This window comes from Amphiura filiformis, chromosome 4, assembly GCF_039555335.1.
Source record: "Amphiura filiformis chromosome 4, Afil_fr2py, whole genome shotgun sequence".
NCBI lineage: Eukaryota > Metazoa > Echinodermata > Ophiuroidea > Amphilepidida > Amphiuridae > Amphiura > Amphiura filiformis.
In genome coordinates this window covers 41010062-41037774 of record NC_092631.1, presented here as the reverse complement: position 1 = coordinate 41037774, position 27713 = coordinate 41010062, and the positions used below count along the sequence as shown (strand labels likewise).

Genomic DNA, 27713 nt, shown 5'->3' with positions numbered 1-27713 from the left:
TGGTTCAGTGGTTCTTAAAATAGTTCTTGATATTTTGAGAAAATATCTCAAAACTTGGGACTTTTTATAATAGGCCTATGGCTAGCACGAAGAGCATTACTTAAGCATAATATGAAGCTATACATGTATTAAGCAGTGTATAATGTAAAAGATGAATTCAAAATAGTGTCGGTCTGTTATTAAATCAAAAGTCTGTTATCACAAGTCGGGCAATAATCTAACAATAAATATTTATTTAAATGTTATTAAAACGATATGACCAAAACCAGACCGCGTTTATAACACGTAAAACGTTTTAAAACATTTGTGTTTGCTGGGGTATCATTTGTTTGCGATGATGCACTTGCACTTATTGCATTAGTTGTTTCTTTTAGAACATATGTGACCATCCAGCACAACTGAGCCCTGAAGTCGCCAATCATAATTTTTGAGATATTCAACCAAAATATTCTGCTTGAAATTAGCTTTAAAATGATGTATATCATGTCTATAGTACTTGACATTTAAGTAGTGAAAATCAATAAAACAGTCAATAGTTTCCTATTGTTTATTGTTAAGTTCAATGGAGCATATCTCAATAGTGGCACTGGAGACATCCGGGCTCAGTTGTGGTGGATAGTCACATATATCATGTTCTCCCGTCTCCGAAGTTGTAATTTTACCTTTGCAGTATAGCTATTGTTTTAACATGCTTCTTAATGCATGGCTTGGTAATTTAATGACAAGGCGTTGGTATAAATAATGCCTGTTGCGAGTCAGCCCTTGACAAAGTAACACAAATAAAACAGACTATGGTTTTCTATTACTATCATGACTATTGTGTTCCGTTTTGGAGGTTGATAAATTTGTTTTGGTCCGAAAATCATTGTATCGGATGAGACGCTGTAACTCTTGATGCTAAATAACCGCTCCTCGATGTACGATTTCCATCAAATTTTAATTTGGCCGTTTGTATTTGAAGACTGCAGGTATAACTAAAAGGTTTTTACTCAGGTAGATAGCTGTTAACCTCCTTTTTGATGATTCCTGGATGATGTGAGACGGGAGTGCATTCCACATGTTCCATGTGCGGGCTGCGTAGGCCTATAGGCCTATAGGGCACCGGTACGTGCACCGATACAGGCTCTGTCTTTATTTATTCATTTTCTGCAATCATAATAGGCCGCAATTCGCTAACCTAACCCTAAAGTGTAAGCCTATATTTGCGGCCCATTAGGCCTATGGTTGCAGCGGTCTACATGTATAATTTATTTCGGGCTGCAGATAGAATGAAGGAGTTAAGAGCTTTCTTGAAAACATTACTTAGTTCAACAAGATTTCAATTAAAGGTAGAACTAATATGTGATGCGAGCAAGCAAAATCAGTCGAACTCGGAGATATTTATTTTGAGATATAGCCAAACAAAGGAAATATTTCCATTTGTTTCCTATTGTTTTGGAAACTCTTTAAAATTGCTCATATCTTTGGAGTTGGTTGTTCAATTTCAATGGGGTTTTCTGCAAAATCCAGCTTTGTAAATGCTTTTTACTATCCTATAAGAAACTGAAAATTTAATATTTCCGGGTTTCGACTGATTTTGCTTGATTGCGTCACATAGATACCTATTGTGCACCTGTATATTTCACTTCCAAATTAATTTGCCCATCTATACTATAGACTATGAGATGGATATAGATGTGCTAATGTATATATTTATTGAATCCCTTGTCTGAATATGAAATCAATTTGGATCAATGCAACTAATGTGACAGTAGGCCTAATACAAGTTAGCGTAACATTAGTCAGTTAGTAATGTTTGGTAACATTAATGTTGTTTATCTTGCCAATTCAAAGCCACATGTTCGTCAACTTTGAAAGCATTACAATTTCCGCATGCATTGTGACTACAGAGACCCATGTGAAACGTCGCTTAGCAACGGCATCAATCAGAGCTATAGGAGTTGAATCGATTGATCGGTAATGTGTACCGATTATTGATTAGATTTTTAATTGAATCATTATACGTGCCTGGATAAAATAAATGTGACTTATACCTGCTTGTGTAAATCTCCAATACCAATCTTGAAGAATGAATGTCATTTTGGTCACTTTTTAGTCAATTATAGCCATCTACTGCATAATAACAGTGTTGATGAAGTAGCTATCTACTGCTGATATCAGTGTTGATGAAGTAGCTATCTACTGCTGATATCAGTGCTGCACTGTAAAAATATTTTACTCAACACTGAGTAAAAAGGTCACAGCTCAACAGTTGAGTAAAAAATTACTCAACATTGAGCTCCTTATAGGTCGCAACTCAACTGTTGAGTAAAAAATTACTCAACATTGAGTAATTGTTTTACTCATTTGTTTAGTTGTGACCTATATGAGCTCAATGTTGAGTAAGTTTTTACTCAACTGTTGAACTGTGACCTTTTTACTCAGTGTTGAGTAAAATATTTTTTATAGTGTGATGAAGTAGCCATTTACCATGTTTACTGCTAATAACAGTGTTGATGAAGTATAGCTGCTACTGCTAATATCAGTGTTGATGAAGTAGCCATTTACTGCGGCTAATAACAGTGTTGATGAAGTAGCCATTTACTGCGGCTAATAACAGTGTTGATGAAGTAGCCCATGTTTGTAGCTGTATTACCATGAACACATTGCAAAATCCTGTTATGCCCGGGGGTAATATGCAGCAATATGATGATTTGCATGGTTAAATTAAATGTTCGTGGTTCGGACATAAGCGATAGAATCACTCTTGAATCACATATGCTATCAATTTAGAGCGCTGTGTGGATTTACATGATCTTACAAGAACTGAAAAGTTAGCATAAAATAATAAAGATATGAACGCTTAAAAGATCGCAGTGATTGTCTATATTTAGTTTTTGATCAGTCCAATTAATAATAAAAAAAATAACAAACTAAGAAATCGAATTCAAGATCTTCAGAAATGGCTTTAGCAATTGAACGCTCGACTTGAATTAGAAAATTGAAAAATAAAATAAAAACTACATGTATTGATTTATTACGTGACATATGCTTCTTACATCATTCATATTCAGATTATTTTGTTTCTATTTTGTTTTTCATAAATTGAAGTCAAAGTACTTTGATTGCTACAGCTGCATGAATGTTGATCTCATTTTAAACACATTCTATAGAAAAATGTACCTCGGGCCCGTGCCACATTATAACTCACCATTCATCATCAATTATTCATATTATCAAACTGATATCAATAGAAATTTTAAATTCGTTCCTCGTGCATTATATATATAATCTTGTAACTGGGGGCTACTATCTCCGACTCGATCTGACAGGCACTATTTTGGTACATGATATAATAATATTTAGCTGGTATTGTTGCAGTTTTATATTGATCTGTTGAGCACCGATATTAAAAGACACCAATTAAAATCAATATGACTAGATTTTGATTAAACAATGCAAACAATATTGGTAGCCGGGAGAAATTGCACCATTTTAATCAATTCATGATAATTGCAATGTTGCCATGTTTGATCTTTTCACGCCCATGACATGGAGAAAATGTGAAGCAAAAACAAACTGGACATGCAACACTAACATGATTCCTTACGATTATTCTCTATAGGACGGTAAAATTCTGGTTTAATGTTTACCCGGCACCCTGTGTTTTCAATACCATTCTGGTTTACCCCACTATTTTTTAGGGTTAGCATGGTTAGGGTTGGGGTTATGGTTATGGTATGGGTTTGGGTTAATCGGGTTAGATACTTGTGCACTGTATAAACAACAAAATATTTATGGCAACACAAAATTTGAGAGGTTATTCCTTGTACGTCTTGATACTTATACTCCCGCCAAAGTTACGTCAAAATCACATCACAAAAAGGCAGATTTTTAATTCAAAAATTGGCCTAAGGTGTATATATGAATTCACAGTTCCTGAGTTACTTGCACTCGCAAACTTCAGTTGTTGAACTTGTGCAAGACCTGCATAGAATTGCAGGGCATGATGGGCTGATAAATGTAAAAATCCATGGATAACGGCTATGGTTGAGAAAGTCGGTTAGGGTTAGAATTATAGGTGGTGACCAAGAGTGAAATAATTGGAAGCCAGGAGCCATTTGGCGCCCGTGAAACCTAAAACAGCCCCTGGTTCCTGTCAACTAGCCTGAACCATATAGTGACACTGTTTGGCAGAAAAGTGGCTCCTGGTTGCTGACCTTCATAATTGACATGCTTTGAACACCTTGAACGATCAAAGATGAAACAGTGGCTATTTGGAATTTAACTTCCTCTTTGATAATTAAGTACCTAAGTTTTATCAGTATAGTAGCCTATAATACGGCGTGTGCTACTGATGGGCTTGAACTTGAAGTGGCTACTGCACTTCACATGTAATCTCTGTGGGTCAGTTAGCCAGGATTCATGCGGTATGAATAAAAATTCCTTTAAAAAAAGGAATGGGGCGCCCAATGGGAGCTTTGTGGTGATGTGCTGAAATCGGGGGGGGGGCTCCCACTTTGGAGGTGACGCGTATGTAGGGCTGTCGCTTTCACCCAAAGACCCATTACCAGCACATGCTGTGTCACCCAAAGACCCCATATTTTTCATTTAGATCTGTCACCCAAAAAAAGACCTAGACCCATATATTTCACTGATTTTGTTAATTCATTTGAAATAACAAAGCCATTTGAAGTCATTTAGAACTAGAAATTCAATTTTCGAGGCTTCTTTAGGCTCTCACACAAAGACCCCATCAAAAAAGCGGGGTCCTGAGACCCCGGGGGGGTTCTTCCTGGTTGAAGGTATACGGGGATGTGCCACGGTTTTGGGGTACCTTTTCAGCAATTTTGGTATATCGATGGGTGGGTTATCAGCGGAGACCAATGCGCCCAATTGGGCGCCTTTTGGAAAAATTGCACTTAAAGCGCCCAATTATGGCAAATTTGGGTGCTTTTTGGGTGCTTTTTCTTGAAAAATTGGTATACTGATGGGTAGCAAAAACAGCAAAAAGTAGGTATAGAGAAAGTCAGCATCCGACAGTCTGCGTGGCACACCCCCGTACAAAATTTTTCGAAGAACCCCCCCGGGCCTGAGACGTCTTCTTTTATATTTGGTGGTGACCATTTTTCTAAGGTCGCTACTAACTTAATGTTTAATTTACCCAAATAAGCATATAATGTAGGTATTTTTTTGGGCAAATATCTCAAAACCGAATATCACTCAAAGTGTGCAAATTGTCCCTGCATCATCATGGTATTAGTTTTTAATGATGTAAAAATATTTGCCTTTAAAGTTCATAGAAATAATTGATAGTTATCAATGTGCATTTATTTTTGTAATTTAAAAGATGCAATGAGTCCGAAATATATACCAAAAACTGGCAACACTGTCTAAAACTATGCGATACATTTTATGCTTTATTTTTATCGGCCCGTATGCTACCAGTGCAAACAGATCAATTTCTCCTCAGATGGCGACGAGGTGAGCGGGTCAAACCAGCCTCCTAGCACACATGCTCTTGCATCCGATTAGCATGACTCCGTCGCCGTCCTTCCTGAATTTGGAGAAAAAATAGAAATATGATGGATAATACGCTATTGTATCACATGATTATCTATTAATGATAAATTTGATTGAGTGTCATCTTATAGCTGTGAAGGCTGCATGTTTTGTAGAATAGGGCGGTGAATTATACATCATGGGCTGGATGGACTAGTCTGCGTTAATTAATTTATACAAATCAACAAGACGCAATGAGCATTAGCGACGAATCGGATTTAGAATCGGTCGTGTCACAAGATTTTCCAGGTAGGTGGATCGAATAGAAAAAATAATACTATTAATACACTGCAAAAACAGTATTTAATGTTTAGGAAATTATTTGATACGTGATGTTTAGTTTCTAAGTTATTTTATCGAATTTTTATGGTTTACTGGAATTCAGTGACCCAGAGCCCACTTTTGAACAACGCAATGCAGCTTAGGCCTAGGCCTATAAATAGTTACATGGATCGAATCCATGGGTTCCTGGAGTCATCTGAGGGCTGATGACACACATTCGATGGGTGTAATAAATAGTTCTCTTGCAGATTATACACATAAACTTCTTCAGTATGTGCGGTCTGAGACCCATGATACTACAGAACTCATATACACCAAGTGGAAGCAGTAGGCCTATACAAAGGAGAGCGGTCCGATTGTGATAAATGACCGCGGCAGATATATAGCAGTGTAACCACCATGATTAAAGATCTACAGTGGAGAACACTAGCCAGGAGAAGGCATTATAGTCTAGCCATGTTAGCTCATGTTCCAGAAAGCATTTGAGGGTTACCTTATACCAGTACAAACGCTACTGCGCCCGATTCAACGCTCCACCAGGAGATCACATTCTCAATCTTCAATCCATTGAATAATTTGAATTACAACTGCAGAAGACTGCTACAAGTACTCTTTATTTATCCTAAGAACCGTCATAAACTGGAATAACCTGCCACAAGAGATAATCAACATATATACCCAAAGCATTCAAAATCTATAGCTAAAAGATCACTTCACCATAAAGCAGTCCTCGTGCACACCAAATCCGTGTTTCCCATGCACCATGCATGGGTGTTGAATCGTACCCAACCAGAACCAGAGAAACCTAGTCAAGTTGCACTTTAAGTTTTCTAATCGGCAGGACATGAGATCATGAACAATGAACATGATGAGATATAGGGCATATGCAATGCACAAAATTTCGGAATAATTCTGGTATACCCTGCATGCGCACAAGTATATAACCCTAACCCTAAACCTAATCCACCCTAATCATAACCCTAACCCACCCTAAAATAACCCTAACCCAAAAATACAGGGTGCGCAGTGTAAACCAGAATTATACCAAAATATCATCTATTCTCAGTTGCATATTTTCCTTGCCATAATCTTGATTACCAGTTGAACACCATTGGGCTGTGTTTACAGATTCCATAGATTTCTTTCTCACGGGAGTTCACAAGCTTTCACTGTTTGATAAGTGAACATGTTAGTTGGTTCTTCTTTTGTGTGTTTATCATGTTCTAAGATATAGATGTAAAGCATAAACAAACTGGACAAAGAAAATAGAATGGTGTTTTGACAGCTTCTGGCAAACATGACTGCCCATTTGATCTATTTGCATGTAGTTTGCAATACGTCCGGCAAGGTACCTTTGTTTATTCTTGTTACATATTTCACATTTTGTACTAAATAAGCCATTTGAAATTTGAAGTGTAATCAAAAGTTAAACCCATCCTCTATGGTAGTTGAGATTGGATTAACAATGTCCAAAGACGGACAGTCGGACACTAGAATAATTGTTCGCATGATTTGCTGGGATTGTCATTCTATCATATCTTCAATTTTCTTTCTTTCTTTTCTTTCGAACATGTTTTTTTATATTATGGGTTTTAAGTTTTTATGCTTTGCTTGATCATTGAGTGTATACAGGACCAAAGTGTGCCTCTGCACGGAGCGAACATACAAACAAACAGACAGACAAACAGACAGACAAAATGTAGAGCACAGGGGGTAGATACGACACAGTGTATCACCAAATATGTCACTTGTTATTTAGTGCACAATGTACTAAATTAAAAAGACCTACCAGTAGGCCTACGTGTTACTGTTAATAGACGTGCGTGGTAAAGCAGGAACTGGTAAAAGAACCTTTGCTTTCCGTCTTAATGCATGATTAGCGCAGACTTTGTATGTGGGCGTTTACCCCAAATGTAGGCCTACCACTCGTAGTTTTATTTGCCGGTTCATGGTTCAAGACATATATGCAACATATTCATGCTATTTTAAATTATCTTCATCTGATCATCCATCTGCTTTCAGATGCAAATATTCAAATGAATCTCTAGCTCTGCTGACACTGTTATTGAATTTATCGGAGGTGAATGACCAGTGACAGCTACAGACGCCATTGCAAGACATTCGTGTAATTAAATTCTAGCAGTCATCAAAATACAATTACAAATCCGATGTTATTTATCATTATTCGAGTTTAGTCAATTAGTGGTTCTATAATTGTCTTGACCAGTACCAAGGTGGCGATGTAAATTAATTATATTGCATTAAAATCAATACAATCATTATGTTTTAGACGTACCTGAGCTTTACTCCAATATCGATGTTTTATAAATAGGGGCCTTGATATTAAGGGTTGACTAAATAATGTTGGTCTATGCAGCCAAAAAGATCGATTTCCATTGTCTAAATCAATATATTATTGAAAAATAACACCTTGGTGTTTTGCAGAAGTTCAGTCTACAAATCACATACTTTGAAAAATTACTTGATTTATTGTTGTTAATGAGTTACGTTTTACAAAAGTGATGTGGTTTCAGCTCTCTTTACAAACAACTCAATAACCACATGACTATACTGAAGTATATCTGTGATATTTGAATTCTTGTACACGCTCGCTATGAAATGATCAATGCAACTTTTGCCAAAGCTCAATATACCATTCCCATGCAGGTTGCTGCGATGCGAGCCTGAACGACCAAATCGCAACAGTTGAAATTATTGTTACTAACCTTAATAACAAAACCTTTAAATGAGGCTGGCACTACATTTTAAAACTAGTTATTTGTTTTGGCATACATCGTAACGATATGCCGAATCATCGATGCTGTTGATTAATGTTTAATATTTATATAGATGCGAATACGCTTATAGATTGCATTTATAAAAATCATGAAATGTATTTTCAAATTTCTTTTTTTGTTCAAGAACAACAATAGCATTCAAGTGTCTTGAAATTTGCAAAACAAAACCGTGTTTCTTTTTGCTAGTTTAAAATTTGAAATTGAGTTATATCTCGTAATGTAGGGAGGTGATTAGGCCTACTCATGCGTTTATTATAAACATCTCAAAAAAAGTAACTGACCATTATTCAAAAACGGGTGATTGTATTACAAATCTGTCAAATGCGTTGGAAGCAGAATTTATTTCTGCACATTTTGATTCCTCATTTATAGCAATTGACTAAATATTGACGTCACAGCGTACATTTAAATCAATGTAACCCAAGATTTGAAAATTGTAGTAAATTGTATTGATTTTGTATTCAGTTTCAGTGTAATGGAAGGTAATCTCTGTAATGATATCTGAGTGTTTTTGTATTGTAAAAATTTGTATGTAGGCCAAAGAGCAACTTTCAAATCTGGATCCCACTACATTTAATTGACCTGCATTTTATTGTTTTCTAGGCTATCGTATCAAATGAGGTGTCAAAATGCGCAGAAATAAATTATGCTTCCAACGCATTTTACAGATTTGTAATACAATAGCCCCTTTTTGAATTATGGCAATTACTTGTTTATGTATGCTGCATGTCATGCCATGAAGATGGGAAAAGCTTATCGGCCTGCCCATTATCTTGTCTGTGGTAAGTTTGGCATTTATCTGTGTAGGCAAGTTTATTATTGTAAACCCTAAACCCTCTTGGCACGCTGAAGTTTGTTGGAGGAAAGAAAGTACATTCTGTAAAGGTCAATCGTTAAGATTCTTTTAATAATATAACTTACTATAATAACACAAAGTGCTATTTTTATTGTGTAAAGAATTTAGTTAATAATATCAAACGATAATATTTTATATTAACATAAAGTCTTATTTTTAAGAGAACATAATTTAGTTTAAAAAGATATTAAGAAAAATATAATAAGAGATGTATTGCTTCGCTTCTTAAAAGAAAGAATACTTTAAAAAGCATGCTTCAAAGGCGCTTCTAAATATATGCGATCATTTTGACCCAGCATTTTCACTTTCTATAATACTAAAAATTGCATACCATGCCTATATACAGGGTGTCCCAGAATGATCTATACCGTGTTTGAAAAAAATATTAAAAATATATAGTCAGCAGTGTATCTAATTTTGAAAAGTGCAATACAATGGCACATATGTCACCTATACTTATTTTGTGACTTTCATGGAAATAACTTGATTCGTTTTGGCGTGACATTGATATTACTGAAAATGGACGAAAACTGCATTTGTGTAATTTACAGCGCAAAGGCATTATAACACAGGGATGTTTTTTCACTATCGTCAAGCCGTGCTGGAGAAATCCACATTCTTTTATAGGAAATAAAACACGTTTGGCACATATGTAGAATGTACAACGCTGAACAATTCTTGATTTGGAATTAAGTGAAACATTTCAATATGACTTCAGATATTTAGGTTAAAAAAATACGTTTTATGTAATTTTTACCACAATATTTTTACCCAAAAATGTCATTATTACAGAGAATATAATTTCCTCAAGGATCCTCCGCAGTCAATTTTAATCTTCTCTGTTACGTAGTTGTCGGTTTGGCAATATGCTGTGGACATAAATACATGCTACGACACTAAGGACAAACATTCTCTATACTTTTATGACAAATCCATCTTTGCCGGCATTTAAAATGATGAAACTCAGACACCGCAATCTTCAAAACTGCCAACAAAGAAACAATAGTATAAGGTCACTCATGTGTAACAAATCATTTATTCCATACAAGTTAAATATATGTAGATATTAGAATTTAAAACAAAACTACCAAAAATAATGCCCTTCATACCTAAAAAAATTCAACTTTCCCGGTATAGATCATTCTGGGACACCCTGTACACAGGCATGTAGCCAGGGAGCCGAGCGGGATGCGGCCGGGGTGTGGGTGTGCGATGCACCCCGTACATCGGCAAAGGTTCTACTTGTCTGTAAAATAACGGCAATAGTATGCTCCGAAAATCAATTGTAGATGGGGTAAAAGTCTGATTTTGGCCAGAATTATCATATCTCTGGAAAAGGTCTGCATTTGGAAAATCTGCCCCCCCCCCCCCCCACGAAAAACACTCTGGCCTGCATGTGCATAATGTATACCGATATAGTGTCAAAACTGTCAATCAAATGAATACCTAATAAATAATCAGCATACTGTATGAATTAATTGGTTTCACAATAAATGCAAAGATCGATTAGGCCTATATTAAACAGGTAGATAAATTCCAATAAAATATCGCTTCATTAAACTGGAAAAATAATGACCGCAAGTTAGCTCTGGTTTTGTTATATTTTGTATGGGTTGTTTTATTGGTACATTTGTCACGGATCATTTATGATATTGATAATTTAGGCAGATAATTTATACAATTATAAAGGAAAGAAAATAAACATATTAATGAAATGTATTTCTTAGAAATAAAGGTTTTTCGCTTTTGTTAGATCTTTTATGGGTTGTTTTATTGGCACACGAATATTTTACGGATTATTTATGATATTGATAATATTAGATAATTTACACAATAAACAATAAATAAACATGATGAAATACAGTTCTTCGAAAAGACAATTTTGTCCGAGAAAACGGCAGTAGATGTTATTGTCAGTCGGAGAATAGGCCTACTGTCGATTGATCAGTTTGACCAAACCATGAAGACATCGCTATATTGGAGTCTTGTGTTACATATCTTGTGTTGGTATCTCGATGTTCGTCCAAAATTTACCAACAACTAAAACCTGAGCAATTTAAGTATACATGCAGATTCAATGTATCCAATTTAACACAACTGCGAAGCTAGAAAATAACAATGGACTCAATATATTGACGCACCTGCATTTTATTTTCTTGACATATTCAAGTGGGAAAAAAGTAAACTTTGCATAAAATTCATACTCATATGTAGGTCTTAAGTTATACAAAATCTTACTGAAGTATTTAGGTCTATAATGTAATACATGGGGGAAAGTACTATGGTTCAGAATGGCATGGCAAATTATGCATTGCTTAAGGGATTTGTGGGACATGAGAGCACACCAGACATATCGAATTGCTTCTGAATACGCAGAATGTCTTTCTGGTATCAAATAATTTTCATTTTTTGAAATTCAAGATATAGTACAAATTTTATGACAAATTATTAAAATTGATATATAACAGTCCTCGAAGTAAATTTTATAAATCTAATGATTATATTCTTAAAGTGTATGTATATAGCTGGGATGAAAAGCCGACGATCAATTGAAAATTTTGACCTTTCGTATCGAAGATATGGATTTTTTTCCCAAAACACCAACAACAAAATTAGGTCTTTTGGGGGAAAAATCCATATCTTCAATATGAAAGGTCAAAATTTTCAATTGATCGTCGGCTACATACACTTAAAGTATAAAATCATCAGATTTATAAAGTTTACTTCGAGTACTGTTAAATATCAAAAATATCAATTTTTAATGATTTTCCATAAAATGTGTATGACATTGCGAATTTTAAAAATCTAAATTATTTGATATCAGAAGGACATTCTTCGTATTCAGAATGCAATTCGATATGTCTGATGTGCTCTAATGTCCCACAATAAATACTGTCCAAACGTTCATAGATTTACTATTTTCCATGATGCAAACAAGTCAAATGCTTGTCTCACATTAATTGTGATTTTACACCCTTTTAAACTTCCCGTCTAATGCGCATTATATTGAACATATTTTTAATCTGATTTTTACCATTTATTACACGATTTCTATGTGATTTGGTAGTTTTGACAGATTTGTGAAAGGGAAAAACATAATGATCGAGGTCTCTAATAATCTTAATCTTAAAATCGCCTTAGCAGATCAGTATTCAGCAAAAGAATACTGTAAAGGGCATTTTTACACTGATTAATGTCGCACTGAATAGGGGGAAATTGGACTGTCCGTCATACCACTATAATTATTACAATCCATTCAACAATTTTAACACAACATTTGACCTCAACTGATTTGGGTTTTTTACCCAATTGCAACACATTGAAAGGTCATTCTGTAAAAACTTTTTTTGTTGAAAGACTATACTGCTTATTGAAAGAGTATTAAATATTTCATTTGTCAGACTCCCTATTCCACAAAAATACAGTTATGTTTTTTTATTAAAAAATGTTATCCTGTTTTGCCAAAATCTTAATCCTTTACTTTAGTTAACTGGCAATGAAAGTCCAATTTTAATAGTTTTGCAATCTGAGGGAAAATGGGGGCCAAAACATGCAATTTTGCACGATATCTTACAATTGCAGTCACAAAATTCAAAGACTTGGCATAAGTCTATAGCATTCGAATTGGAGAATAGACTATGAGTTTGCTCATAAATTTAGTTTTCATGTTAAGTTTATCAAATATAGGCCATTAGATACAGTGTTTTCCAAAAGTTAGAAAAAATAGCCTGAAAGAGTCTTAATACAAGTCTTTGGGTTTGATTGTCACAGCATACGAAAAACGCAATAAAACTCGTGTGTTTTTTGGCCCTTATTTTTAAAAATTAGCCAAATAATTATTACAATTTGGCTTCATGCCAGTTCGAACCAACTAAAGGATTAGGATTTAGCTATGTTTCATTTGGCAAAAGGATAATATTTCTTTATCCCCAGGAATATTAGTTATGTATTTTTTCAGGAATTTGGAGTAGAGTACATTGAAAGGTCATTTTGTGAACGTAAAAACATTTTTTGGGAGATAACTGCATAATTATTAGAAGATTAGTAATAATTCATTTGTTAGTGTGAATGTACCAGAACGTAAAATTTGATCAGCACACAATGTTCCATAATGTTACCAAATCAATTCTACATTGTATTCAATTATGTTTTTGTAATTTTTACATGCATAAAAGCAGGATCATAAGATTGTAAAAGAAAAGAAGGAATAGCGGCATGACGCAGAACATGATTGCTATCAAAAGAATATTTGAAATCAATAAATTTGATTAATTTTTAATTTTATAATGACGTAAAGTATATCTGATTTTTGGTGTGGTCCGAGGTATACTACTTCCTTAGTAATGCTATCTAATATAAATATTAGTTTATTTAAAATCAACTCAGTATGCTAAGATGACACAGACGGTGCTGGATCATGATTCAATTCTATTTACCAATGAACACCAACCTGACTTTTCTTTTATAGTAATGGTATAATTATTGTTTAGTCAATGCGAAAGGAATATCTTCAAGTGGAATAACATTTTCGTTTTAGTGGATTATTGAAATTTTGAAGAGGATTAAAAAAAAATAAAGTAAGTTATTACTGCTTTGATGTTATGATTATAATATATAATATTATGGCAGATAATCACAATGACAAAAATATTGACCGTCCTCCTGTCCATAGTGGGTTCACCCAGTTAAAGGTGCTCACTGAGAAGGAGGAATCAAGGTAGTTTTTGGAAGAGAAATGTTTGAACGATAGAATGGAAATAAAGTAATTTGAAGCGAGTGTCTCTTCATTTGAGCAAATTCATCCCTGGCATCCCAACGGAAACCCACAATACGTACATTTTGTATTTAAGCAGCAATTAACTCAGCTTGACCATTAATTAACGTCAACATTTTGTTATACATTAAGTTGTAACGAATCAAGTGCATTGTTTTGGCTCATTCTATTATGGGATATGCCGCATTTCTTCCAATTATTATTGCTCAAAATAAGTCTCAAATTGGGGAGTATTACTTAGTACATCAAATTTCGCCTGGTTCGACGTTCGCTCCTCATATGCAACCGGGGATGATTCTATTAATACTAGTCTTTTTTCGCAACTTCACAATTGTACCACTTTTGCGTTTATCCAATGACCGAACTTCACCGTAAGTCTTCATCGCAGACCACTTAAGAGGGTACTACACCCCTTACCAATTTTGTGCCTATTTTTCTGAAAAATTATAGCACATTGGTGATAGGTAAGATATGTATATTATAGGGCAAAGACTACAACTACTGTACTGAAAATTCAGCAACTCAAAGCAAGTAGTTATTGATTTATTGATCAAAAATTTTGACTGTAACTCCACTACTGTTGTCTGTGCTGAAATAAAATTTCCAGTACAGTGGTTGTAGTCCTTGCCCCTATAATATACATATCTTACTTGTCCCCAATGCGCTATACTTTTTGAGCAAAATGCAAAAATAGGCACAAAATTGGGCAGGGGTGTAGTACCCCCTTAAATATGAGGCAATCCATTAACACGTAATATGTACACGTGAAACGTTTGTATATATCATTAGTACAGAAACATAAGACCTGTAACCATGGCATTGTGTACACAATCTATTGTTGTCTAAAAGATCCCTTAAACACTTAAAACATTAGAGGCAGATTTGTCTTTTGAATAATTGTATAGTGTGCATTACACTTACCGGCGCAATTAGCTTACATGTTATTCTCTTGTTCAAGGATTTGTTTCTTGGTGGGCGTATGTAAATAGTGAAAATGATGCCTTTGAACAAAAAAGTCATTCTATCGTTAGATACAAACAATTAATCAAATATCGACCGTGTTAATGTGCATCGGATTTCACATCGTAAACAGGGCAGTGCAGGGAGACCAACTTGGAAGTTTTAGACCAAACAGCATGGATATGAGGAAAAGTATAGCCCAGAATATTGCTCAGAATCTGGCGATCTTGGCAGGTAGCATTTTTTGTTATATTCTTGGACTCTTGGCAATCTTATACAAAAAAATGAGTTTTATTTTTCTGGGACACTTTGTATTTATAGAACGGTCAACACTTTGGATATCGTCACATTTTAGTTCTGGGACACCTTGTAGTTCTTAATAGACACCATAAAGGAGGACAGTCAACACTTAGGCCGGGCAAAGTTTGGATAACGTCACATTTTAGTTCTGGGACACCTTGTATTTCTTAATAGACATCATAAAGGAGGACAGTCAACACTTAGGCCGGGCAAAGTTTGGATAACGTCACATTTTACTTCTAACCTTAATGTCAACACTTTCTTTTTAAACTTTATTTAGGTATCTATATCTGTTAAAGTTTGCTTAGGTATAGTGTTTAGGTGTTACGTTGTGAACGAGGAGGGGTTAGAATGAAAGAAATATAATAGAAAATATGTAGACCACCAGGAGATCAAATAGAAATGTACCCGAGTGAATGTGGATTGATAAAACCAACAAATATGATGGCATATTGTGACATTGTTGTCTCGTCCATTGTTTAGTGGTGGTTTGTTGAAATACCTTAGTCTCTAGTGGGGTTTATGGACAATATGAGACGTTTGTTTGTGTGCTGATTGACAGCACTTAATTTGTAAGTACATATTCTGGATTGTTCGTAACTTGTTGGTGATGGTTTCCAGGGTGCAATTTGCACACTGACTGTGCAATTTATAGAAAGAGCTAGAAAGGACCGACGTATAGTTGCCAGTTGTAGTTGAGTTGTGAAAGATGCCTAATGCAATGTTGTTGCACACTGATTTGTATATGATTTAGTGTTTAGCGTTTAGCATGTTGTTGGTATCAACTTAAGAGATGACGAGAAATAACAGTCTGGAAATTATTGTTTGTTGTAATTTTTAACCTCATAATATCTTCATATGTGTTTCTGAATTGGATATAGCCGAACAGCATGTAAGTGTTTATTTTTATAGTGTTTAAATCAGGCTGAAAATGTCTATACTGTGTGATTAAAAAAAATCTGTGGTAAGCGCTATATTCATATAAAGGTGTACCCCGGATGTGTATATTTTCCGACGTATCAAAGGCTTTCAATATACCTAGAATGTAGCTGAATGTAGGGCCTAGAGACGCCTAGAGACTATCAAACCTAATTGCCCGGGCCAAATTGCGTGAAATCTCACCGGTTGAAGGTGTGACTTACTGACGCAAGCTTTTTCGTCATGATGACGAAGGAATACAACTTGACGATAAAATTCTGGTCTTGCATTGTCCTTCGATTATGGATTCACGAAGGACGCGACCAATATATTTGCCTTGGTGTGGTCTTTTTTCCATCGATTTACAAAATAGGCTATAAAAATTGTATTGTTTTCTTTGCCGACTAGACCAACAGGACCAAGTACCGTCACCTTTATGAAATAATGAAATATTCGAATCATTGATTGGTATAATTGAATTAAAAATGTTCACCCCTATTCACGTAAATACTAACCTGCGTGATTTTTCAATGAAAGGAATTACCAATATTTTTCATTATGATTACAGTGACTTTAGCCGTGTGATAGTTTTTACTATCACATGGCATGAAACGAAACCATGTGATATCATGATATAAAACAAATATTACATGCCAATATTCGTGTAATAGTAAAAATATATCGGTCAAATTTTGACTGATCTATTTCACCCGGCTACGCCTCGTGAAACAGAAAAGTCAAAATTTGACCTCATGATATATTTTGTACTATCACACTCATAGGCATGTAATATTTGTATACTATCATAACAACTTTGATCTCCTCAGGATGTTTCGCTTTACCTGACGTATAGGCTATTATACATTACAAGAAAAACAAGGGGAGTTGTTGAATTGTTATTATTTTCTTTGCTTTGTCATATTACAAAAATAATAAATAATAAATAAAACCTTTACTTAAAGTTTGTATAGCTCATGACGTTTCTAACACTAACAAAATTGATAACACATTTACAAAGATGAATTCCTATTGAGGCATAATGTCGTAATTGCAGGTTAAGAGAAGCTGAATATGGTAATAAATATAGGATTACGTAAATTGTACAACATTTACACAATAAAAACGACCCATTTACTATTTACAACACAGTTATATGCACTATAAACAAAATTTACATAATTATCGCCCTGGATGAAAGGAGATGGACCGTTATATTACTCTCGGATCGTTTATCTGAATATTCAGTAATGGTATCAAAATGCGCAACTTGGTCAGTGTTTGTTGTTTGAGTACTTTTGGAAGAAAGTAAACAGCATCAGTTTTGTTCAGCGCAAAGATGTTTTGTAAATGTACGGGTTTTGCAAGACATTATCGTGTATGCTATAATTCAATTGTGTAACGAACTTCATCGGATAGGGACACCAGGGTACGTAAACATAACAATGGTGATACACGTTAGTTGCACTTGATGATCAAAAACAGCAGGGTCAACTTTTGACAAATAAAAAAGTTTTGCATGTCAAAAGCAGGTGGGTGCTAAAATCAGCAAAGTGAAGTAATTGCTCCGCTTCATTTAACGCGGTAAAAGGAAGCATAAATATTGATGGAGTTGATTCACACAGAGTTAATGTGGCATTTTGCATGCAACAGAATTTCATTACTGATTTGTGTTGAGCTCGGAGTGTCTTATTTTAGTTGTCGTAATAATTTGTTGCGCTATCATATTAATATTAATGTTCAAAATTAATATTGGTGATTTATTACTAGACAAGGTGTAGAGCGCAACTGACGGAACCGGTCAACATTCTTTAACTTTAATACATTTTGAGCTATTCTGCTGGACCTCTCTATACCTGTATACGTCGGATTTGTTCAAGTCATTGCCCAAACAGGATGGGCTAAATACTACAGATAACACCATTGGTCAATGATTGCGAACTGCATGGCTGTTGCAGCATGCAGCATGGCAGAATATAAATAATTTCTGACGCAGGTCATTTTGCTTGGATATCCGGAGTACGGTAAATTTATCCGGTATTGAACGGCGGCATCATTTTAGTTTCATCTTTACTCAGTAGCGCGACTTCATCGATACTAAGGCATAACTGCAGTACCCATACGAGATGGAATATTTATTTTTTGACCAAGGTATAACGACGTTGACTACGCTCTCTGTGCGATCTACCGAAACTTGAACCATTGCTCTGACGATATCGAGCCTCTCTAGCATTGTCTAGAGTTTCATCGCTGAGCAACTAGAATAGCACCATGCACCAAACCATTTCCTAACTCTAACCATATATATCTGTTAACCCTAATATTCATACTCCCCTGCACAGGGGCTATTTTAACGTGCCTCTTGGCACGATCGTGTAGTGAGATTAAAATTCCGTGCAGCAACAATTCAAAATCAGTGCTTAAAATATGTAGATATACTTAGTAGCTCTTTCGTTATGGTCACTTGTGCAGCTTTGTAAAAAATGTCAACTTTGTCGCGAGCTTTTGAGCAGATTCAACACTTTAGCATTAAAAGTCCTATTTTTAGAGGAGGGACCCGATCCCCGAATCCGTTCTTGATCGTGTAAACAAACAACAAACCATGTTTAGACTTCCATATTTTGACGACTGATTGTTTATAAATCTTTTATTTTGAATGAACATCAGACCTGGCCAGCGAAACGTTACCGGTCGCAGACCTAGTGCTATAGACACGCGAGGGATCTCAGGTTCGAGTCCCGACAAAAACAAACAACTTCTTTGCTCGTTTGCTCTATTTATTCCTTCCTTCTTTCCCTACGGTCGCCAAAAAACACTTGGGGTGTTAGGGTTAACTTTTTCAGGTGAAACCCAATCCTAACCCCATTCTTGTGGGGCGGATGCACTGATGAGTGGAGGAATGTGTTGCCGTGCTGTGTGTAATAAAGTTCAACTCCTATCCGGTAAAATGCTATATTTATATGCCCCTGTCATCATGTGATTATAAAATAACAATTCCTTTAAGGGGGTACTACACCCCTACCCAATTTTGTGCCTATTTTTGCCGTTTTCTCCCAAATTATAGCGCATTGGGGACAAGTAAGATATGTATATTATAGGGGCAAGGACTACAACTACTGCACTGGAAATTTTATTTCAGCACAGACAACAGTTGTGGAGTTACAGTCATAAATGAGGGAAAACCAATATTTGATCAATAAATCAATAACTACTTGCTTTGAGTTGCTGAATTTTCAGTACAGTGGTTGTAGTCCTTGCCCCTATAATAATGTGTTATAATTTTTTAGAAAAATGCAAACATTTGCCAGGGGTGTAGTACCCTCTTAAGCAACTTAAACTCAACTCTTATCCCCTTTTTATCTTTCTCCAGGTGACTACCAGGATGCTTCAATGAGTGCCACACTTGACAACGACTTCAGAATGAATAGGCTACCAGTGCCTAATGTCTTTGAGAATAAACTCGGGTTAGCCGAAGATCTGAAATACCTATCACGAATGCCAGAACTTTGTGATGTCACGTTCTTGGTGGGAGAAGATAAAGGAACCCGTGTGTGCCGTCAGGGCTATTTTAGCCGCTAGAAGCAGGTAAGCTTAAATTGAAGCAAGTCTGTAACTTTCTTTCTTGTTGCGCGATGATAAAAATTGTATTATATATTGACCAATGGCAAAATTATAATTGAGTGTCGATTTGGATTATAAAATAGGCGACAAATGAATGGCGTTCACTGATAAACATGCTATACAATATTAAGCTTTTATGTATTACAGTAGAAAATACACGTGGTGTACCGCAAGGATCGTTCACAGGTCCACATTATTCACTAATGTAACGGAGTACTTATAATCGTAGCTAAGTTCATGTCAATCATCGCCTGAATATGTGTCAAGAACATTATTTGATTGGTCACAAGACTGACCACAATAGTGCTAGCCTATTAAAATTGTTAATACATTACACCGCTTTTGTTCCACCTACAGAGTGTTCCACAAACTTCTTTACACCGCCTCACGAGGATGCACGACGCCCAAGAAGCGCTCAAATCCCGAGTCACGCTTCAAAATGCCTTTCCTTGGTCGCCGCAACAGTCTGAATGGAGCGCTAGTAAATGGTGACACGGACACAAGTGGAACAGTGAAGTGTCCTCGGACCATCACTGTTGAAGAGTTTGATGTGGATGTTTTTAGACAACTGATAGAATATTGTCATACTGGATGTGTAGTACTCAATGCCGACACAGTACTTGGTAAGTCACTTAAGCGAATAAATTTTTCGTATTGGGAACGCGTTATGATAAGCAGAACTGGATTTTTGCACATCGACGTGGTATATGTGAACGCGAAAATATGACACTTTTGAATCACATCAAATTGAGCTAAATGGACTTCAGACGTTCACGTAGCTCATCCACGTGCGATAATTTAGTCCTGTCTAATGTGCCCCCCCCCCACAAGAACTTCAGTCATTAGGCGTTATTTGCGTTAGAATTGCGTCAGATGAAGGACCATATTTGTACGCGTATACGTCTCATAAGTGACATTATCTGATGCGATCAAGCAAAATCAGTCGGAACTCGGAAATATTGATTTTGAGATATAGCCAAACGAAGAAAGCATTTCCTTTTGTTTCCTGTTGTATTGGAAACTCTTTAACTGCTCATATTTTTGGAACTGGTTGTTCAATTTCAATGGGGTTCTCTGCAAAACTCAGCTTTGTAGATGCTTTTTACTATCCTATAAGAAACTGAAAATGTAATATTTCCGAGTTCCGACTGATTTAGCTTGATCGCGTCACATATAGTGACGTCACACGTCCACGTATCGCGGAGACCTACGAACATGACGAATACCCGCGATGATGTATTTTCTGTTCGTAAATGTCGAGCTACTTAAGTTTTGACAGATTTTCGTGACCAAATATTCAATAATTGTAAAGAAGGAAAAACAGTCATGAAAACAAGTAATTCTTGCACTCTATCCGAGTATCTGTATCAATTTGACAAATTAGTAACTATAATGGGCCTAAGCTTAAAAAGTTACCTTTTCAGAGTCTGAGTTGAGCAAAGACGTAGCTTGCGACGCCATCACGGCGTCTTTGCTCAACTCAGACTCTGAAAAGGTAACTTTTTAAGTTTGTGTCAATATGACAGAGTCCAATATCAGTCTACATGCTGCTATAATAGGCCTAATCGAAAATTGCCACACAGTATCGTAACTTATTCTGTTGCTGTACTATTTCTTTGTTAGGTCTGATGAACGCTTCTGACCACTATGGATTGGACGAGTTACGCCGAGTTTGCCTGGAATACATGCATAAGTGTATCAGTTTGGAGACGGTTTGTCTACTGCTAAGATCGGCTGAACGATACATCCAATACAAAGCTACTAAATCACTAGTACAAAAGGTAAAAATATCTAAATGTTTAAGAATTAGGTTCAAAGCCAAAAAGACAAAATCAACGTTTAATCACAGGAACGTTTGGATCTCTTCATGATCATGATGATAAAAAAAAATCCCAATTTATTCGTTTCAGTCACGTAGGACAAACTGACAGTGAGATCATGTTTGAAATATTCCTTTCAACCCTCGTATTATTCACCGTGATTCTCGCATATTGACGAATTCAGATAACTAAATAAACCATATCCCTTTGTATTATAATGACTATAGAGGGCGACGTACTCGGATTAGTTTCTAGCGCAAAGCCGATTCTTTACCATGGTTGCTTCCCGCGATCAGCTTCACTCCTACAATACACTTTACATGTTATTATATGGACGGTTTATACATACTGCAGTTACTGTCCGTTTTCCTATACACAATACACAGTGCTCTTTCCCATTGACGCGTGACCTTTACAAATAGCCCTACGTTAACAGTATGGGGATATGACTAGTTAACGTCGCTGTGTGAAAAATAACCGGCCAATATTAAAAGTACTCTTCTGAAGTTCTAGAAAATACAGTTTTTTAACATGTTCTAAATTTTTAGCTAATTTACATGTTTGGAAATATTCGTACTTTGGTGTTTTAGTTAATATTATAGGTAATAGTACATTGCCTAGTTAACGTCGCTGTGTGAAAAATAACCGGCCAATATTAAAAGTACTCTTCTAAAATTCTAGACAATATAGTTTTGTAACATGTCCTAAATGTTTAGCTAATTTAGGTGTTTGGAGAGGGTCGTACTTTTGTGTTTTAGGAAGGACATGTAAACGACAAATTATTTCCAAACCGTGTTAAGTCAAAAATCATTATGTTGCTCATTTTCAAGAATGCTGGTTTACAAAAAGCACGCCATTGTCTGATTTCGTGAACAAAGCCACGCATAACATTGTTTCCTTTCGTTTCCTTTATAATCGGTTACCCAACTGAAGCTATGAATACCAGCTTTATTGCGATATCGCACATGAAAACAGTCACTTGTGCACAACCAGAGAAGATCCGATTTAATCAGTTGAGCTGTTTCAATGAGTGTTATCTTGGTTTAATAGCTTTTAATGGGGTTAAGTCCTGCAAAGGTCGAGATGAATTCTACTGTAGACATGACTGCATCATGAGTCATCTTGTAGCATGGTCGCTTCCTCCCGCACTCAGCGAATCCCCTATAAGAGATAATAAGACACTCATCATCAGTCGGCTGCGGAGCAGGCAACTACAAGCTTGATCCCAGGAGGTGCTGGACATACTGTAAGTACAGTGTGCGCGGCCGTCCCGGTTCCCTCTTCCCATGTGGTGGAATATAAAGGGCATATTCTTTCACAGGCTCGTTGTCTTCAAGACGCTGTATGTGGCCGAGAAATTTGAGTTGATGAATCTTGACTCTGGCACTTCGCGGGTTATATAGGAACGGTTTATGAGTAGTCCCCTATTCGACAGTATGCAAAATCACGACAAAAATAGCAATAGTCGAAATTCGAACTGATGCCAACCTGGTGTGCTATTATCATGTTGATTTATACATAGTATTTCTAGAAATTAATCATCCATTTTTTTTTTTACTTCGACAGGCTTTAGAATTCGTCGACGAACATGGCGAAGACGTTCTCCGTTACCCAGCATTCCTTACTCTTCCGCAACACGTGGTCAGATTGATCTTATCACGTGATGAACTCCAAGCTGACGAACTTTGTAAATTCCAAGCAGCTCTGAAATGGAGCCGACGATACGTGCGTAAAACCCCGGGAAGTACCGTCAAAATGGCCATGAAGCCTTTCATAGACACAATTGCCTTTCATCTCATACCGACAGCACCTCTTATGCAGGACGTAAGAGAGTCGAACGTGGTTCCTGATGAGAAAATTTTGACTGCTTTAGCTTTCCAAGCAGACCCATCAAGTATTGATCCTAGTACATTAACAACAACTCCTCTGAGATTGAGATTGAGCATGTTGAGTCTGTCTCTTCAAGATCATTCTGGATTATATGATAATTTGGATGAGGCGAGTACTGAAACTTCTAGCTATAGCAGCGGAAGTGACTCGCAAACTAATAGTAATATGCCTACTCCTAAGCCATTGCATAACTCAACTTTTAAGAGAGGTGGTGACATCGATGAAGAGCGAACACCGACGAATTCTGCTCTTGAGTTTGGCGAGTCAGACAGCGATGATGTTGACGATAACAATGTAAGTCCTGTTTCGACCATCAATATCATTATTAGCGACAACGACAGCGACGTTGAAAACACACTCAATAGCAATCATGACATTGCTAACATCAGAAAATCACCGAAAAACTCACCTTCGTCGAGTTCTCAAGATTTGACTAAGTTGAATCTGTCCATGCTTGACTCAGACTCATTGCGGAGGAAATCAATCGATGAAATCTCCAATACAACTCAGTCCACCAACTTTGATTCTGTCAGTTCCATCTCAATGTCCACGTCGTCGTCTTCATCGGAGAGTAGTGGTAGTTTCGGTAGGGCGGATGGTAAAGCTCCGATGATTAAAACACAATTGGATTTACCTGGTATGCCTTCATTCTAAATAATAAGACTCTTTGTTATGGATATCAACATATACTTTGATCATATCTTATCTACTATTTCCATGCTTTGATCAACTCGTACTTAATCGGCGGGAATTATTAGGATTATACCACTACGCCAAAAAGTAGTCCGACGCTAAGAATGATACAGTTGATCTGCCTTGTCTATATTTTGCGTGTTAAAGAAAGTAGACGAAGTATAAGACTTTAATTAATAATTTCTAATACTTCTGGCGAGATGTCACAAGACGATTCTCCACATTGGTATTAATCCGCGATGTTACAAGGCCCGCCGATTACGAGCTGATCAAACTATAGATATGTTTTTGTTATAATTTTGTATTGGTGTTCTCGTGGATGATTGTGTAGCGATTATTTTGTGAACACCTAATATTTTGTGAAAACCTAATAATTTATAAATGAGACATGCTTCCCTACAAAACCTGGATAATGTCTCTATAATCATCTTCGTCTTGGTGTTTGCGGTAGCAAGGTGCGGCTATTATACGACACTTTATACTTGGTGGCAAAATGTCTAGCTGCTGCGTTGCTGTATACAAAAGAACGTTAGCAAGACTTTCCACTGTGCTTTGACATACATCTTAGTATCATGGTGTCATGGCGGCCTCCAGTGCATGATTGCTCGTGGTACGCATTTATAAATAAGGTGTTTACTGACTGGTTAATAAGTATATTTATGTGTTTTAGTATTACATTTTATAGACTGTGAGTGATGTACATTTATATTAAGAGAGATTTTAAAAAAACATTTAATAATAATTTTTTATGACTTCATATATTATCAGGTAGGAATGGAGCTTAATTAATAGCTCGACATTAAAACAATTTTCAATTAAGGTCGGTAGATGACGTTTTATGCGCATATTTGTGTCTACAAACGAAGCGGTTTTTTTTCCAGAACGTTTTTACCCTCGGGCATAAAACAGTGTATTTTTTTAATCGAGAAGAAAAACAAAGTCACGAACAAGACTAATTATTCAAGCCCAAAACGTCACTCTGACATCCGAGGAATTTCAGAAAATTAACATGTTTTGGAAACCGTTTTCTTTCATTTTTATTATATACCTTGTCCATAATATAACGTGTCATTCTAGTGAATACTAATTTTCTTTATATCCAAAAAAACGCTTGACAAATTATAGTTGTCATACGAACTTAACAAAATCATTATTATTATTTTTAAATTATCTAATTCATAAGCATTTTGTTTTAATTGATATTTAATTGATAAAGCAGCTAATCCCGCACAAGGCTGTACGGTACTATCAAATGTTTTGGTTCTCGACCCCGCCCTCCTCAATTTCTGGGATTTATCTTTTTTTTTCTTAGATTTTTTTTTTTTTACTTTGGAATACGGAGGAAAAATGTAATAAAGTTTGTTGTAGAACATGGACCACTTCCAAGACTTTTTGTGGTACTCTTTATCCCTCAGAATCTCACGTTAAAAAAAATAAAGGGGTGGTCTCCTCCTTTCCTCAAGCCCTGTTGTAAAAGACCGAAAATCAAATGACGCTCAAATATACTTTGAACAGGTTTCCTTTGTTTTCATTATGAAAATAGACATGGCTAAACATGGGTCAATAATCAAGAAATAAACACATTTTGCAAGATCTGAATGTGCTCTGTTCACTGCAGAATAATGTCTTCACTACCCATGTTTACACTACATAGAAAATCAGTATATAACAAATTGAAATAGATGAAATGCTTTATGGGAAGTGTAAGATGTCTTCGCTGGTTTAATATTAGAATGATATAAATATTGCAATCGTACAATAAGTAACTGGTAAATGGTTAATAATAATTGTTGTGTACAATAATGTTGTTATTTACTCTGCAAACAACTCACTTTTATGAAAAACTATATCTATACATAAGAATCCCAATATGGTTTAAAGAGGAAGCCCCACCAGAGCAGGTTTTATGGGGTGAACAAACCTGCTTGGTTATCAAAGTAATCAGTGACAAGGGTATCTCAAAATTTGACAGGTGTAACTGATGTTTTAATGTTATTGCATCAGCAAATTCAGAGATAATCTGCTCTAGCGGGGCTTCCTCTTTAAGTGATAAGCTTAGACCCCTACTGAAACATTCAACGAAACAGGTTCGCCGGTGAAACATTATGTTTATTTGAATAATTCCCGTCGATCATGCCACTGTTTTTCCATGTCATTTTAATAACATTTAAAACATTTTTAAAAGTTGCCGCAAAACATTTCAACATCCTGTTATTTAAATGACGAAAAAATATTTAGTTTTAAAATGTTTGTAAAAATATTTTACAATAAAATTTTGATAACATTGAAAACATTTTATTTATATAGGCTGGTGGTTTAAAACGTTTTCCTTGCGATTTAATAAATCGACGTTATTGTTAAAATGGTTTTTTAAACTGTTTGAAAAAATGTTTCTCCTATAATATATTTTGTGTTTGCCGGAATCATATTGCATCAAATATCACATGTCAAACTGTGAACAAAACCATTTTTCCATGTTTACGATATCTTGTTGTTTCACTTTTGTGCATGTGTATTGCTTAATAAAAGTGGTATTATATTGTACATAACCTATTAATTTAGACTTTTCATTGAGTCAGATAAATAGTTAAAATAAAACTATAAAGATAATACGCTATAAGAGACCAAAGTGCAAGTGATTTTTTCTTTATTATGATGATGTGTGTTATAGGATCTAGTGGTTTATTCAGTGGCGGCGCCAGGTTGGGGGGGTGTACCCCCATTCGGGACCCTTGCTCACCAAAAATTACGAAAGTTTCTAGCTTTTGTCGGCAATTTTGGACAATATTTGTTGATCCCCCTGATTCACGTTGGTGCCCCCCCCCCCCCGGAAAATATTCTTGGTGCCGCCATGGGTTTATCCTCCTTCACCCTATGATAATAGTTTGATAAATTAGGAAAAATACAAGAGAAAATGTAATTTTACCATGATATCTCTGAACAGCACGGTGGCCAAGCGGAACGGGCTCCGACTCGTAATCGGAAGATTGCGGGTTCGAGCCCCGGCGTCGCCATCATGGATGTTGGTCCTCAGAGTAAGGCACTTCGCGGCACTCGATTACCCCACTCATTGCATGGGTACCGCCACTCTTAAATGCTGGTAAGGTAACAGACTCGCTGTGGAGGAGGTATGGTGATCTCCCACAGCAATATTTCACAGTGGAGCCTGACCTTATCGCTAACAAAAGAGAGATGGGCACTCCGTCATGTAAAAAAAATGCAGGTTCGACTCCTTTTTTTTTTATCTGAACAGAAATACTTCA

General features: G+C 36.0%; 1 protein-coding gene across 1 annotated transcript; it reads left to right on the top strand.

The window, feature by feature from the left end:
- The first annotated feature begins 5432 nt into the window (after positions 1-5432).
- Positions 5433-26999, top strand: LOC140150902 (serine-enriched protein-like). Its single transcript, XM_072173062.1, is given in 6 exon segments — positions 5433-5790; positions 19797-19960; positions 19962-20011; positions 20405-20670; positions 21671-21828; positions 23434-26999. Coding segments are annotated over 6 exon segments (1671 nt in total). The 5' UTR covers positions 5433-5735; the 3' UTR covers positions 24412-26999.
- Positions 27000-27713: the final 714 nt, after the last annotated feature.